The sequence below is a fragment of the Helianthus annuus genome, chromosome 11, assembly GCF_002127325.2.
Source record: "Helianthus annuus cultivar XRQ/B chromosome 11, HanXRQr2.0-SUNRISE, whole genome shotgun sequence".
Taxonomy (NCBI): Eukaryota; Viridiplantae; Streptophyta; class Magnoliopsida; order Asterales; family Asteraceae; genus Helianthus; species Helianthus annuus.
In genome coordinates this window covers 7,264,132-7,278,638 of record NC_035443.2, presented here as the reverse complement: position 1 = coordinate 7,278,638, position 14,507 = coordinate 7,264,132, and the positions used below count along the sequence as shown (strand labels likewise).

Sequence of the window (14,507 nt, the reverse complement as noted above, 5' to 3'; positions counted from 1 at the left end):
GTATTCTATCCTATTTTAAAAAACTCGAGTTTGTTTTTTATATGTATTTGATGGGAGATATATTAAGTTACACAAATGCACTTTCAAAACACCTTCAACAAAAAGGTAAAGATTTATTAGAAGCGGCCAACTTGATAAATGGTACAAAACGAGCATTAGATGCTTTAAGACAAAATGGGTTTGAGCCGATGTTTGAAAAAGTGACTTCCTTTTGTAAAAAATATGACATTACAATCAGGGGCGGACCTATTGTAGGTCGATGCGTAGCACGGGCTACGACTCAACTTTTTTCCGGTAGTGTAAATTTTTTTTTTCGATTTTTATACTAAGGACACCCCTCAACAACTACTAGGACACCCCTCAAAAAATCTTACAAACTGAAATTACATCCATTGTTTTGCTTATCAACTTCAGTTGGTTATTGTCGCTGTTGCAAAAAAGACATGCTGGTGTCAAAACTTTCTTTGAATTCCTTTCCATGGTTGTCACTACGGTTTCAGCTTCTTGCAAATGAAAAGATATGTTAAGGGAGGAAAAAATGGCTAGAGTGGAAAAAGAGATACTTGAAGGTGAAATTAAAACGGGTAAAGGATTAAACCAAGAGGTTTCCCTAGCACGAGCCGGTGATACGCGATGGGGTTCACATCATAGAACCATCATCAGTTTGCTTAGATTGTTTCCGGAAGTTGTTACCGTACTTCAATATGTTAAAGAAGATGGAGATTGCAGTCAACAACGGACAAATGCAAAAGGTATTCTATCCTATTTTAAAAAACTCGAGTTTGTTTTTTATATGCATTTGATAAGAGATATATTAAGTTACACAAATGCTCTTTCAAAACACCTTCAACAAAAAGGGAAAGATTTATTAGAAGCGGCCAACTTGATAAATGGTACAAAACGAGCATTAAATGCTTTAAGACAAAATGGATTTGAGCCGATGTTGGAAAAACTGACTTTCTTTTGTAAAAAATATGACATTACAATGTTGGATATGACGGAAAGTTATTGTAATCCAAGAAACCGAAAGAATGTCATTACAAATCGACATCATTTTGAAGTAGACATTTTTATTGAGGTTTTGGACATGCAGATTCAAGAATTAGGAACGATTTTTTACGTGAAGTAAAAGACGACGATGTGATGGAACGATTTCAAGCTATGAAAAAAAAGAAGAAGACAAATCTATTAGGTATTTGTTTTACTTTATTTATTTATTGTTTTTTTTTTTTAATATTGTATGATTGCATGGTAAAAAAAAATTGAGATACTCTTGAGTTAATGTTCTAGTTCCGCCACTGATTATGGGAGAATAATAAAAGGTAAATACACTAGTTAACATTGGTAAAGTTGTAGGTGTAATGTAGTTTTTTTAAATAATATAAAGAGTTGGAAAGCATTTTTATTTAATTATTTAAAGTGAGGGAGTTTAGTTGCTTCTATAGTTTGATGAGAAATGGTTCCAACACCTAATTGCAGAATAATAATCAAGTTTCCACTTTATTCTACTAAAGTCACTTAATCTTTTTTTGTCTTTCTAAAGTCACTCAAGTATTATATGTTGTTCCAATATTATGTAATTTGTAGGTTATCAGGTAAGCTTGATGACGTGTCATGTCATAATTTTTTTGTTGCTTAAGTGGATTATACATAAAGTGACTTGGCTTTTTTAATTAAAAATGACTTTTTTTTCTTTTATATCTAGTAAAAGGCAAATTTGATTTAAATAATCTCAACTTGCTCAATTTGGTCGATAATAATCCCAACTCAGTTATTGGCCGATAATAATCCGAACTGGTCCGCTTTTGGCCGATAATAGTCCGCCGTTAAAAATAGCTTAACGGAGTTAAGCCTTTTTCCGAATTACAAACAGATGTTTTATGGATTTTGATCAGAACGAGGATACGATTCGATTTATGTAAAACTTACCTCGAAACGGTACTTCAAACGACTTGATTTTTGTTAATTGGAAGTTTAAACACCCGAACTGAAGCACCGTTTTCGTCGTTTGGGGCAGTATTTCGAGGTAAATTTTATATCAATCAACTCGTATACTCGTTCTGATCAAAATCCATAAAACATCGGTTTGTAATTCGGAAAAAAACTTAACTCCGTTAAGCTATTTCTAACGGCGGACTATTATCGGCCAAAAGTGGACCAGTTCGGATTATTATCGGCCAATAACTGAGTTAGGATTATTATCGGCCAAATTGAGCAAGTTGGGATTATTTAAATCCAATTTTCCTTTAGTAAAATAATGTTTTTTTTTGTTTCCTTGGTCGTAAAAAATAGTAATTTTTTTATTAAACCTGTTTTAATTCATCAACACGCATCCCATTAAATTTTCTTATTAAACCTATTTTTTAATTAAAAACACATTTTATGTTACTCAAAATCCCCAACACATTTCGACTGTATCTGTTCTTATTAAAAACACACGTTATATTCATCAATCCTCAAACCCATTTATTAATATTAATTTATCAAACCCAGTAAACCCCTTTTTTTCATCACTTGACCTGCATGAATCAATCAACAATGGATTTGGTTTGGGAAATGATTCATGAATAGTTAAATGATCGATGAATCCAAAATCAATTTTGAATGGATTTGAATTTAAGTTGAAGAGATAGGATTTGCTTTCAAAAATTATTTGATATTTTGAGGGAAATAAGATTTTGAACATGTAGTTGATAAAAAAAATTTGATCGATGATTGAAACTGAAATGTATGGGTTTTTTAGGGTTTAAACTTTGTTTTTTTTAATATAAATGATATTCATATAAGCTTAAAAAATTAAAAAATAATAAGAAAAAAGTGGTAACATGGTGACCTGGTAATTACACACTATTAGAACACTAAATTAAAGTTTAATTACTTTAGAGAGACAAATAAAGTTTGAATGACTTAATTGAAACAGTAGTGTAACACCCTTAAAATTTCTACTTGAATTTAGTAATAATTCATAAGATTTTATACAAAAGATGTCTAAATTAAAGCGTTAGTTTCAAGAACCAAGTTCTAAGGTAACAAACATTAGTTATCTACCGACTAATTAAAACATCCATAAGTTGTTTAGCAAACGGTTTACATCATAACATTGTTTAAACATAGTTAATTTATGCGGAAGCTTCAAAAGTTCATGTTCGGTTCTTCAAAAGCTTGCTTGACAGTCATCCGTAATCCTTGAATACCTAGAAACTGAAATGTTTACATTAAACATTAGTATTAGAGTTCATGGATTTATGGTTTAATCGAATCTGCATTAGAAACGGGATCGATTTGCTATAATATACAAAACTTAGCCAACGTTTCCAGACTCTACCATAACTTACGGTATCTACCGTAAGTTACGGTAGTCATTTTATCATTCTGGTCCACCGTAACACAGGGGTAAACCACCGTAAACATTTGATCTCTACCGTAAATTACGGTGGATACCGTAATTTACGGTAGCCACTAGAAATCCATCTTTTGTTTGATTTGGTTATTTTGCCCAAACCCGATTCCAAGATTTTTCATTCTAACAATTAACACACTGATTTCTCGTATTCTAATGTGTCTTTCACGAACAATGATGATGACCGAATGATCATACTACAATGCATTAACCTCGCATCATTTGATTATTCGACCCGTTTGGCTCGTCTATGGAATTGTGACAACCCTCACCAAATCAGGTATCCGTACGAATTAATTAATATTTAATTAGTGCTTAATTACTGTGCTTGCTTAAAATTGTGGTTAAACTGCTACTTGATTTCTGCTACATGCATATACATGCATCATACCTTATTGCTGACACTTCATGTATTTACATAGAACTATAGTGACAAACTTGATGCACAATAGCACAGTAGCACAATGAATCGGATAACCAATAAACGTGCTGACATAGCCAGCACCAGACAGACACTGTCTCTAAGGCCATTATGAGCTGGGAATAGTTTACTACACTAGTAGAAAGTGTAGGGAGGTGAGGATTGTAGAACTGCGTCACTAGGTGAAAGTTATAGGGACCAGATGTGCCTAAAACATGATTTAAACACAAAATTCTGCACTTTAATACAAAATTCAGCATTTAAGCTAACTAGTAAAGTGCAAAAACATGGAAAAATAATACTAGACACTTTCCAAAGTGTCGGGAACTCCTTGTGTCACTAAAAATAATAATAAAGACACTTTAAAGCTTTGTTTGACACTTTAACGGATCAGTATCCAACCGAACAACCGGACTTTACCCGGAACATAAAAATATTGTCAATGACACTGTTTTTCTTTTTCTGAGCCAGTTAGGGTCCTCGAGTACCCTAACACCCGTTATAAATTATAACACACTAGAAATTGGTTTAACCTCCTAACTTAAACTAACTATAAATTAACTATCAAGTTGGAAACAAACCAAACCCTCCCCCCCCCCCATTCTAACCGATCGGTCCCATGTAGGGGACATCCTCTTACACATTGGAATATTTTAATTGCATATGTCTTATATCTAGTGAGCATATTACCTCTTGGTTAATCAAGTTAGATGGGTTATAAGTAGAACCACAAGACCACTTCATCATTCACTAAACACTCAACAAAACTTGATCACTCTTTCTCTCCCACTCTTGTAATCGGCCGAGAGCCAACCCCCACCCATCATCACTTTCCGACTTGGATCTTGCAATTCCATACATACTCAAAGGTGAAGGATCACACATAAGGAGTCTCAATGCTTACGGATTGCCAAAGACCTCTCTACGACGCTATTATCCACCCATTTTTTGCCTAGATTCTTCCCTAGCCTTGAGCTAGTTGTAAGTGCTTCTAATCACCTTCTTGATCTTGTCTAAAGTGGTTAATAAGAGATTTGTCGGATGAAAATCATAAACACTAAAGATCACAAACTAAAAGTCTTGTAAGAAGATGAACATGGTGGTTAATGAGTAAATATTAGTGTAAAACTCTCGAAACTTGTTTTGTTATGATTCTTTTATGTTGTTTGATGCTAGTAGTAGTTCGAATCGTCATCTAACCTGGCTAAGTCATGTTCATGGAACATGAACTAGTGTATGTTAAGGTATGAAAATGATTAGATGATGAATTCTACTACTTATGAACATGAACTTGTGTAAAAGTGATTTTTCTTATAAAATGAAGTTATAAACTAGTAGATCTAAAGATCTACAAGTGGTATTTTCGAAGAACCAAGTGTAAAATGAAATCATGTTTAGAAGCCGGATCTTTCTTGAAACAAAGGTGTTTTTTGTGAACAAACAAGTGTGTAGACACTTGTGTAACAAAAGGATTTAACAAAGGAATGTTTTTGAGATTTTTGACTAGAAGTTGTATAAATGCATTTTCTTCAAAAATAAGATTTTCAAGAAACCGATTTCATTTATAAAGATAGGAAGATCTACTAAAAATATTGGAAGGTTACTACACACTTTTACATAACCCACAAGTTCATGTGTTTGCGATTTATGTATATTTTTTACTAGATTGATGTTGGAATATTGTTTGTTGATACTGAGAAAACTGTTGATTGAATTTGGAAAAGAAAATAATACGCGTGTAAGCGTGGCCACCTCCAGTTACAGAGGAAACTCTGGCGAAATTTTTCCAGAAATATAACACCTAGAAAATATTTTTACAACAAGTGTTATGAATATATTTTCAACTTGTTTTCCCAAATAAATTTCGCCATGATTTTATTACAAAAGTTCCAAGTGTCGGAGGTGGGATTTTCATAAATAAAACGTGTTAAATATATATTTAGTATATATTTTTCATAGTAACGCTTGTGAGATTTTTATGATTATTTTGTGAGCTATGTAAATATTATTTTTAGAGTAAAAATAATATTACTGGAACATACTGAATAATAACGGCTCCAAAATAATACTAACGCCCTCACAATAAATATTTAAGTTACACCGTTATTATTATTACCACCCGAACTTCAAACGTAACTTACGTATTTTTGGAAAAATACTCTTAAATGCGTACTTTGATAAAAATATTATTTTGGAGAATGGTATGTAATAAAATATAATATTTTTGGGAAAAATATTTATATTTTGGAAGTAGAGTATTTTAGACAAACGAAATAAAATATATTTTATTAAGTGAGACTTAATGATATATTTCGAGGTTATACGAACGCGCATGTATTAAAGCCCCCATCCTTGGGAAGGAATATAGTTACCAAATAATTACGAAGTGTAATTACGAAATAGTAGCCTAACTATTTCTCTAAGACATTAAACTTTAAGCTAAGGCAGGTCGTCCGTCTAATAGAAGTTAGTACGTGTAGGTCGTTACGCAGCAGGTTGACTGGGAAATACTTTTTAGAGACGCACTTCGGTGAGTTCATGTCCCCCTTTTCTCCTGTTTTCAGTTTTAAACTGCGGGGGTGAAATACATGTTACTATGATTACGAATACTTTTACACATGGTATGATTAGCGTAAGGAGGGTTACTACTTAGATTATGTGAGTGGGTAGGCGGGAACTGAAGGCCATTAATCCTTAGTGTAGGACCGAGGGACAATAGCGGTAAATCTATCTGGGTGTTGCGAGCCCAACCCCTGAGTTCGCTGAATGAACAAGGTGGTGACTTGGTACCCGACGCAAAAATCTGCTAGGTTTGAGTCTTCCTACTGCACTTCACACATATCAATGGCCTTGCAAACCATTGGTGATCTCTTTTTCCTTATTTGCTACATACCACGGATTTTTATACATACAGACATTTTTACAACGGGTTATACATACCCACTTACACATGAACTCGCTCAACTTTATGTTGATTTTTCAAACTACATGTATTTCAGGAAACTAACGGATCTCGCACGGTATGCACGTATTTTCAAGCTGCATTTGAATAAAGAAGTCATCCAGGGTTTAGAAGGTGTAACCTCTTCCTGGACGGGTTACATATCCCTAAACCTAGTAATGTTTTAAAGCCTTTTGATAAGTTTTTATGAACTCATTTAAATCAAGTCAAGGTTTGTAACTTATTTTGTGATGATTGAAAATGGGATTTTTCTAAACTTTATTAATGGATGAATATATAACGCCCGTTCCCCTTTTTAACATATAACATAACTTTATACAAATTCTAAAAAAAAATTTGACATGACCCGTTCGAAAATTTAACCTTTCCCTGCTTTTAACAACATCATTTTAATTATATTCTACGACACTTTTCAAAACCACAAGGTTGTGACCATAAGGTTCACCATGAACAATTTTGTACAAAATATACCAAAAGATTTAGAAGTTCTAGCTACTTACTAACATACTAGACACAATTTAACATCATATGACAAAACGAAGTTTTTGACCCATTCATGATCAACAACATGAACCGGAAGCGTGTAAAGGTCGACAATTGTGTGTTCGCTCCGAATGCGCCGCAATCAAGCATGAGATTTACCTAACATTCATAACAACAAACACTTGTTAGTTCGTAACACATAACAATTACAATCCTTTAGTTCCATATTCTTTTTCACCCGTTAACATAGCATAATACCCTACTAACATATTTACTTTCATTCAGAAACATTCATCATTCCACTTTTCCAATTCATTTGTGATGAATCGCCACATATCATTCCTTCATGTACTTACCCCATTTGACCCGTATGGCAAATTTAATTCCTAAACATTTTAACTATCATTCTATTTAACATTTCATCCTAATAGACGGATCCTTTAAATTTTACCACAACTTGATCTTTCGGACATTTCTCCATACAAACTCTTTGCCCTTATTCAATCATGATTCATAAAGGGAAATTATACTAAAATCATAGTTCTAAATGGTATCATTCATAATCTACCAATATAGTACATAAAGTTCATATGAACTTACCGCGATCTTGAGTTGCTTGTGATTTCGAGTGACTTGCTCCTTCTTCTTTCTTCGAGCCTATATGTCATAACTTTACACTTTAGCTTTCATAAACATCACTTTCACAATCCTTATTGTACCTTATGATATCTACTAATCACACACGTCATTATCATAAAGAGTTACATTTAATAGCATCCGTATATTAGGCATGATTATATTGTGATTATTGTAAATATTCTATATCCATATTTAGCCTGTATCTCTGTATTATATATTGTGAAGGATATCAATGAGATAATCACGGTTCATATTATTTCATGGTATCACGAGTCTGGGTATCCCTCTTCTAAAACCCTACTCGCCGCCTCCTTCCCTCACCTGCTTCCTCGATTTTTTTCTTCCCTGTAACCATTGCCATGGGGGACGATGACCTTACTACTTCTAACACCTCTCCCATCACCATCAAATCTGAAATCCACCCCGCCACCACCGTCACAAATATCAAAACCCTAATTCCCTTCACCTTAGAAATCGAGTCCAGTCAATACTCATCCTGGGCAACCTTGTTTACCCTCTACTGCCGTGCTCATTTAGTCGAAGACCACCTCAAAGCCAAACCTGAAACCACCACACCCGAGTCATCCTCCGCCTTGGCTACCTGGAATCGCTTGGACGCCATCGTATTGCAATGGCTCTATAGCACAATCTCCAACGATCTTCTTCACACCATAATCGACAAAACGTCCACTGCTCATGACGCGTGGGTGGCTATCGAGAATCTGTTTCACGACAACAAGGCATCTCGGGCCATTTACCTAATGCAGAAATTCTCTAATACCCGACTGGACGGCTTTCCAAATATCTCGGCTTACTGTCAAGCCCTTAAAACACTGTCTGACCAACTCACTAATGTTGATGCTGCTGTGACTGATGCTGCTGTGACTGACTTATCAAGTATTCATGTAGAAACCATAACTAAACCCATTTAGGCATTTCATCGAACACATTGCGTGCGTACTATCTACAAAGCATAAAGTACAACTACCTTAAACACATTTTTCCCATATTCACCCAAAGATTAATATACTCTTTCACAACCAATATCATATCCATATTACACATGATTTATATCAAATTACCCATTTGAACACATTTTATACATCTATTTAACATCAACATCATTCAATTCATTCCATAAAGTTCACTTAACTCTATTTTCCTACAATTACAAGTGGGTTTTACCCCAAGCTATCAATGCATTCAAAATTGCACATATTACAACCCCCATAAGTTCATATCAAGTAGCATTCATGTTAAATCACACATCTAATCCCGGATTACACAAAACCCGCTTCATCAAACATTACTTAAAACATAAAATTTGACTTACTTGATGTTAGAAACACTTAAGGGACCAACATTCTTGGTTCATGCATACATTTAGTCCTCAAATCCCCTTTCAATTTGATTGATTTGTGTTGTTTAGGGTTTGTTCTTCCCTTGCCCTCTTCTGGTCGCACATACACGCACACATATATCTGATGTGTGTGTTTTGTGTTGTGAATTTTAATTAAATTATCTTTCTAAATGCCCAACTTTGGTCCCTCAAATATTGAGCATTATACTTGATGGTTAAACTTTTATTTTCTTACATTCTTAGTTAACCTATTCATAAATTTATATTTTGAGGTATAATGATAAAATTTATATTTACCATTCTTTGTCGTTAAATCCTCACGATTAATTTATTATATTAAGACATACGAAAACTGGGGTGTTACAAGTCCACCCCCCTTATAAAAGGTTTCGTCCCCGAAACCTGACTACGTACCAAATAATTCCGGGTAGTGCTTTTGCATGTCATCCTCCGCTTCCCAGGTGAGATCCGATCCCTTCCGATGTTGCCATTGAACCAACACTTGTCGAACAGATTTGTTTCGGAGGTGCTTCACTTTAAAATCCTTGATTGCTACGGGCTTTTCAACATAATTTAACTTCTTATCCACTTCAATGTCATCCATAGGCACGTATGCCGTCTCATCCGCAAGGCACTTTCGCAACTGAGACACGTGAAAGGTGTTATGAATCCCATCCAGCGCGGGTGGTAACTCTAACCGATATGCCACCGCCCCAACCCGGGCGAGTATTTTGAAAGGCCCAATGTATCGAGGGCCTAGCTTCCCGCGTTTACGAAAACGGATTATTCCTTTCCATGGAGAGACCTTTAATAACACATGATCTCCCACTTGAAATTCTATTGGTCGCTTTCGTCGATCCGCATAAGACTTTTGTCTATCTTGTGCTGCTTTTAATCTTGACCTAACCATATCAATCTTTTCATTCGTCTTGGTCACTACTTCTTTTGGCGCGATCTCTCGTTGACGCACCTCCCCCCAACAAACCGGGGTTCTACATTTCCTTCCATAAAGCATTTCGTAGGGGGCCATTTTTATGCTGTTATGATAGCTATTATTATATGAGAATTCTACCAAAGGTAGTTGATCATCCCAGCTTCCTCCGAATTCCATAACACACGCCCTTAACATATCAACTAATGTTTGAATAGTTCGTTCTGTCTGACCATCGGTTTGTGGATGGTAGGCGGTGCTGATGTGTAATTGGGTTCCCAATTCATCGTTAAACTTCCTCCAATAACGAGATGTGAACCGGGTGTCCCGATCGGATACTATAGACACCGGAACCCCATGTCGGGATATTATCTCGTTCATGTAGACTTCCGCCATCTTTTCTGAATTATAGTTTTCTCGAATAGGTAGGAAATGTGCACTTTTGGTCAGTCGGTCAACGACCACCCATATTGCATCGTGCCCTTTTCTTGTCTTGGGAAGCTTAGTCACCAAATCCATCGTTATATGTTCCCACTTCCACACCGGAATCTCCAAGGGTTGTAACTTTCCATACGGCTTTTGGTGTTCGGCCTTTACTTGGGAACACGTCAAACACTTAGCAACATATTTGACAATGTCTCTTTTCATCCCCGGCCACCAATAATTCATCCTCAAGTCTCGATACATCTTTGTAGCCCCCGGATGAACGGAGTATCGAGACTTGTGAGCCTCATTCAACAATAATTCTTTCACCTCGCAATACCGGGGTATCCAAATTCGGTTATACCTCGTTTTCATACCATTTGCATTCTCTTCCAATTCATGAATAAATCCTTTTGTTCTTTCTTTCTTTGGGTCAACAGCATTTAAAGATTTCGTTTGAGCTTCTCGAATTTCATCAAGTAGTTTAGGAGTAACTACCATCTTCATGGACTTTACCCGAATCGGGGGCGGGTACTCCTTTCGGCTAAGTGCGTCCGCTACTACGTTAGCTTTCCCGGGATGATAATGGATGTCACAATCGTAATCCTTAATGAGTTCCAACCATCTTCGTTGCCTCATATTGAGATCTTTCTGTTCGAAAAAATATTTGAGGCTTTTATGATCCGAGAAGATAGTACATTTCACCCCATAAAGGTAGTGCCTCCATATTTTCAAAGCAAACACGACTGCCGCCAATTCTAGATCATGAGTTGGGTAATTGTTTTCATGCTGTTTGAGTTGCCTTGAGGCATAAGCAATGACCTTACCCTTTTGCATTAATACGCAACCTAATCCTTGGCGGGAGGCGTCAGTAAATACTACTAATTCATCCGTTCCATCCGGTAGTGTCAACACCGGAGAATTTGAGAGCTTTTCTTTTAAAGTCTGAAACGCTTTTTCTTGTTCTTCACCCCAGATAAACTTTTCATTCTTCTTTGTTAACTTTGTCATAGGAGAGGCTATCTTGGAGAAGTCTTGGATAAATCTCCTGTAGTACCCAGCCAAGCCTAGAAAACTTTTTATTTCGCTTGGATTCTTCGGGGGTACCCAATTCATTACCGCATCTACCTTGGTCGGATCCACATGAACACCGTCCGCATCGATCACATGACCCAAAAATTGTACCTCTCTAAGCCAAAAGGCACACTTTGAGAACTTTGCATATAACTTTTCCTTGCGAAGCGTTTCTAACACATCACGTAAATGGGAAGCATGCTCTGCTTCACTGCGGGAGTATATTAAAATATCGTCGATGAAAACGATTACATACTTATCAAGCATATGTCGGCACACCCGATTCATTAAATCCATAAACGCAGCTGGTGCGTTCGTCAGCCCAAAGGACATTACTAAAAACTCGTAATGTCCGTACCGTGTTCGAAACGCGGTTTTCGGTACATCTTCTTCTCGCACACGCAGTTGGTGATATCCCGACCGCAAATCAATTTTTGAAAACCAACTCGCCCCTTGTAGCTGGTCAAAAAGGTCGTCAATTCTGGGCAACGGGTATCGATTCTTCACCGTTAACTTGTTCAACTCTCGATAGTCGATGCACATTCGCATCGAGCCATCTTTCTTCTTCACGAACAATACGGGTGCTCCCCATGGCGAAACACTTGGTTTAATAAAACCCTTATCGAGCAACTCCTGAAGTTGCGTCATCAATTCTTTCATTTCGGTTGGGGCCAACCGATAAGGAGCTTTAGCTATCGGTTTTGCACCCGGGTTTAGCTCTATTTTAAATTCTACTTCTCGTTCGGGTGGGAGCCCCGGTAGGTCTTCCGGAAATACATCCGGATATTCATTCACCACGTTCACATCTTCAAGCTTTGGGACACCTCGACTAGTGTCAATCACATAAGATAGATAAGCTCTACCCCCGTTCCACACATGTTTGACAACTTTAATTATAGAGCACAATTTCGGCTTGATAACCCTTTCCCCTTGAACACTTATCCGTTTCCCCCCCCCCCCCCCCCGAGGTTACTATATGAATGACTTTCTTTTCACATTGAATTTCAGCATGGTTTTGGGCTAGCCAATCCATTCGTACAACTACTTTAAATTCTCCCATGTACATTGGAACAAGGTCTATACTAAATTCCTCATCCTCGATTATTATCTTACAGTTTTTGCAAATATCATGCAACAAATAGCTTTTACTATCAGCAACTTCAACCTCTAAGGGTAATGACATCTTTTCAAGCTTAAACGATGGGTGAGCTATCAATTCATTAGAAATGAATGACCTACTAGCCCCGGAATCAAATAAAACATTCATAGGCATAGAATTAACCAAGAATATACCTGAAACCACGTCCGGGCTAGCTTTAGCTTCATCCGAGGTTAACTGAAACATCCTTCCGCGAGCCTTGGGGGGCTCATCCTTCTTTCCATCTCTCTTTGCTCCTTGTTGGAGTTTCGGATATTCCGCTTTAATGTGCCCTGTTTCATTACAATTGTAACACGCCTTTGAGTTTTCGGGGCACCTATAAAACGGATGTCCTTCTCGTCCACATTTGTAGCATCCCTTCTTTCCAGACAAACATTCACCCGAATGATGCTTCCCACACGTCTTACAAGTCGGGATTTCACCACTTGCTTTCCCTTTCTTGCTTTGGTCTTGATATCTTGCCTTTTTCGATGGGCTTGCGTTGGTAGGCTTCTCCGCTACCCTTTTCTCTCCCCGTTCAACCTGCCTTTTTATCTCAATTTCTCTGTCTCTTGCCCATTCAATTAATTCATTTAACGTCGCACATTTGGAGGGGTTTACAAATTCCCGATATTCAGCCTTTAACATAGCATGGTAACGTACAATCCTTTGTCTCTCAGTCCCCGCTATTTCCTCACAGAACTTCACCCTCTCAAGGAACTTGTTTGTTATCTCCTCAATCGTTTCATCCTTTTGTCTGAGACGTAAGAAGTCTTCCTGAATCTTATCGATTGCGGATTGTGGACTATAATATTTCAGAAATGACTCCTTGAATTCTTGCCATGTCAACGATCGTACCTTATCATCCCCCAATTCCTTCGAGTATGCGTCCCACCAATCTTTTGCTCGAAGTTGTAGAAGGCCCGTGGCAAACATTACTTGATCCTCCGCTTCACACCTACTTCGTGTAAACACTGCCTCGGTACTGGAAACCCACCTTTGACAAGCTATTGGATCAACTTCCCCTTTGTATGGTAAGGGGTTGCATGCCATGAACTCCTTGTACGTGCATCGCCGAAAGCTTTTCTTCACTTGCAATTCACTAATCATCTCTTTCAATTCTTCTACCTTGGACGTTACCGAGGTATTAATTATTTCCAATACTTGCCCTTCGACTTCTTGAGCTAGTCGGGGAATACTAGCCTCAATTGCTTTCATTACTTCTTCCACAACCATAGCTTTTATTTCATTTCGGCGTGCTTCATCGTCCTCATTCGCATTCACCCTATCGGCCATCTACATAAAACATTCGTTACATTCATTAGATTTCATTTCATTTCTTCCACCATCATGTCTTAACATCATTTTATCATGACACGTTCCATTCATCATTCATACTTCTTGCCTTATCGTCATTGTATCGTATCATTCTTTATTTTAGACATTCATTCATCCTTTCTATCATATGACGATGCTAGTGCTACGTAGCTCTCATTCTTTCTAATATGTGAAAGAAATTACTCATGACTAAACCATGCTTAAACTTTGTTTGGAAACTCAACGTTCCCGACAACCAACTCCATAGTATTCTTTATCCCTTTCATCTTGATATACTTTTCTTACCCATTAGGATCGAATTATATCATTCTAAATACCTTCCGTATGAATAAAACAAT

At 36.8% G+C, this 14,507-nt stretch overlaps 2 protein-coding genes and 1 long non-coding RNA gene across 3 annotated transcripts; 1 reads left to right on the top strand and 2 right to left on the bottom strand.

The window, feature by feature from the left end:
- The first annotated feature begins 538 nt into the window (after window positions 1-538).
- Window positions 539-1,129, top strand: LOC110887680. Its single transcript, XM_022135255.1, has one exon. It carries the CDS (start codon window positions 539-541, stop codon window positions 1,127-1,129), a length of 591 nt encoding a protein of 196 aa, XP_021990947.1.
- Window positions 1,130-7,166: 6,037 nt separating this feature from the next.
- LOC110891701 lies at window positions 7,167-9,362 on the bottom strand. Its single transcript, XR_002565493.2, has 3 exons — window positions 9,239-9,362; window positions 7,867-7,923; window positions 7,167-7,425 (listed from the first exon to the last, which is right to left on the bottom strand). It is a non-coding gene; the product is annotated as an uncharacterized LOC110891701 (long non-coding RNA).
- A 3,220-nt stretch (window positions 9,363-12,582) lies between these two features.
- LOC118483960 lies at window positions 12,583-14,127 on the bottom strand. Its single transcript, XM_035979780.1, has one exon. It carries the CDS (start codon window positions 14,125-14,127, stop codon window positions 12,583-12,585), a length of 1,545 nt encoding a protein of 514 aa, XP_035835673.1.
- Between the last annotated feature and the right edge of the window lie 380 nt (window positions 14,128-14,507).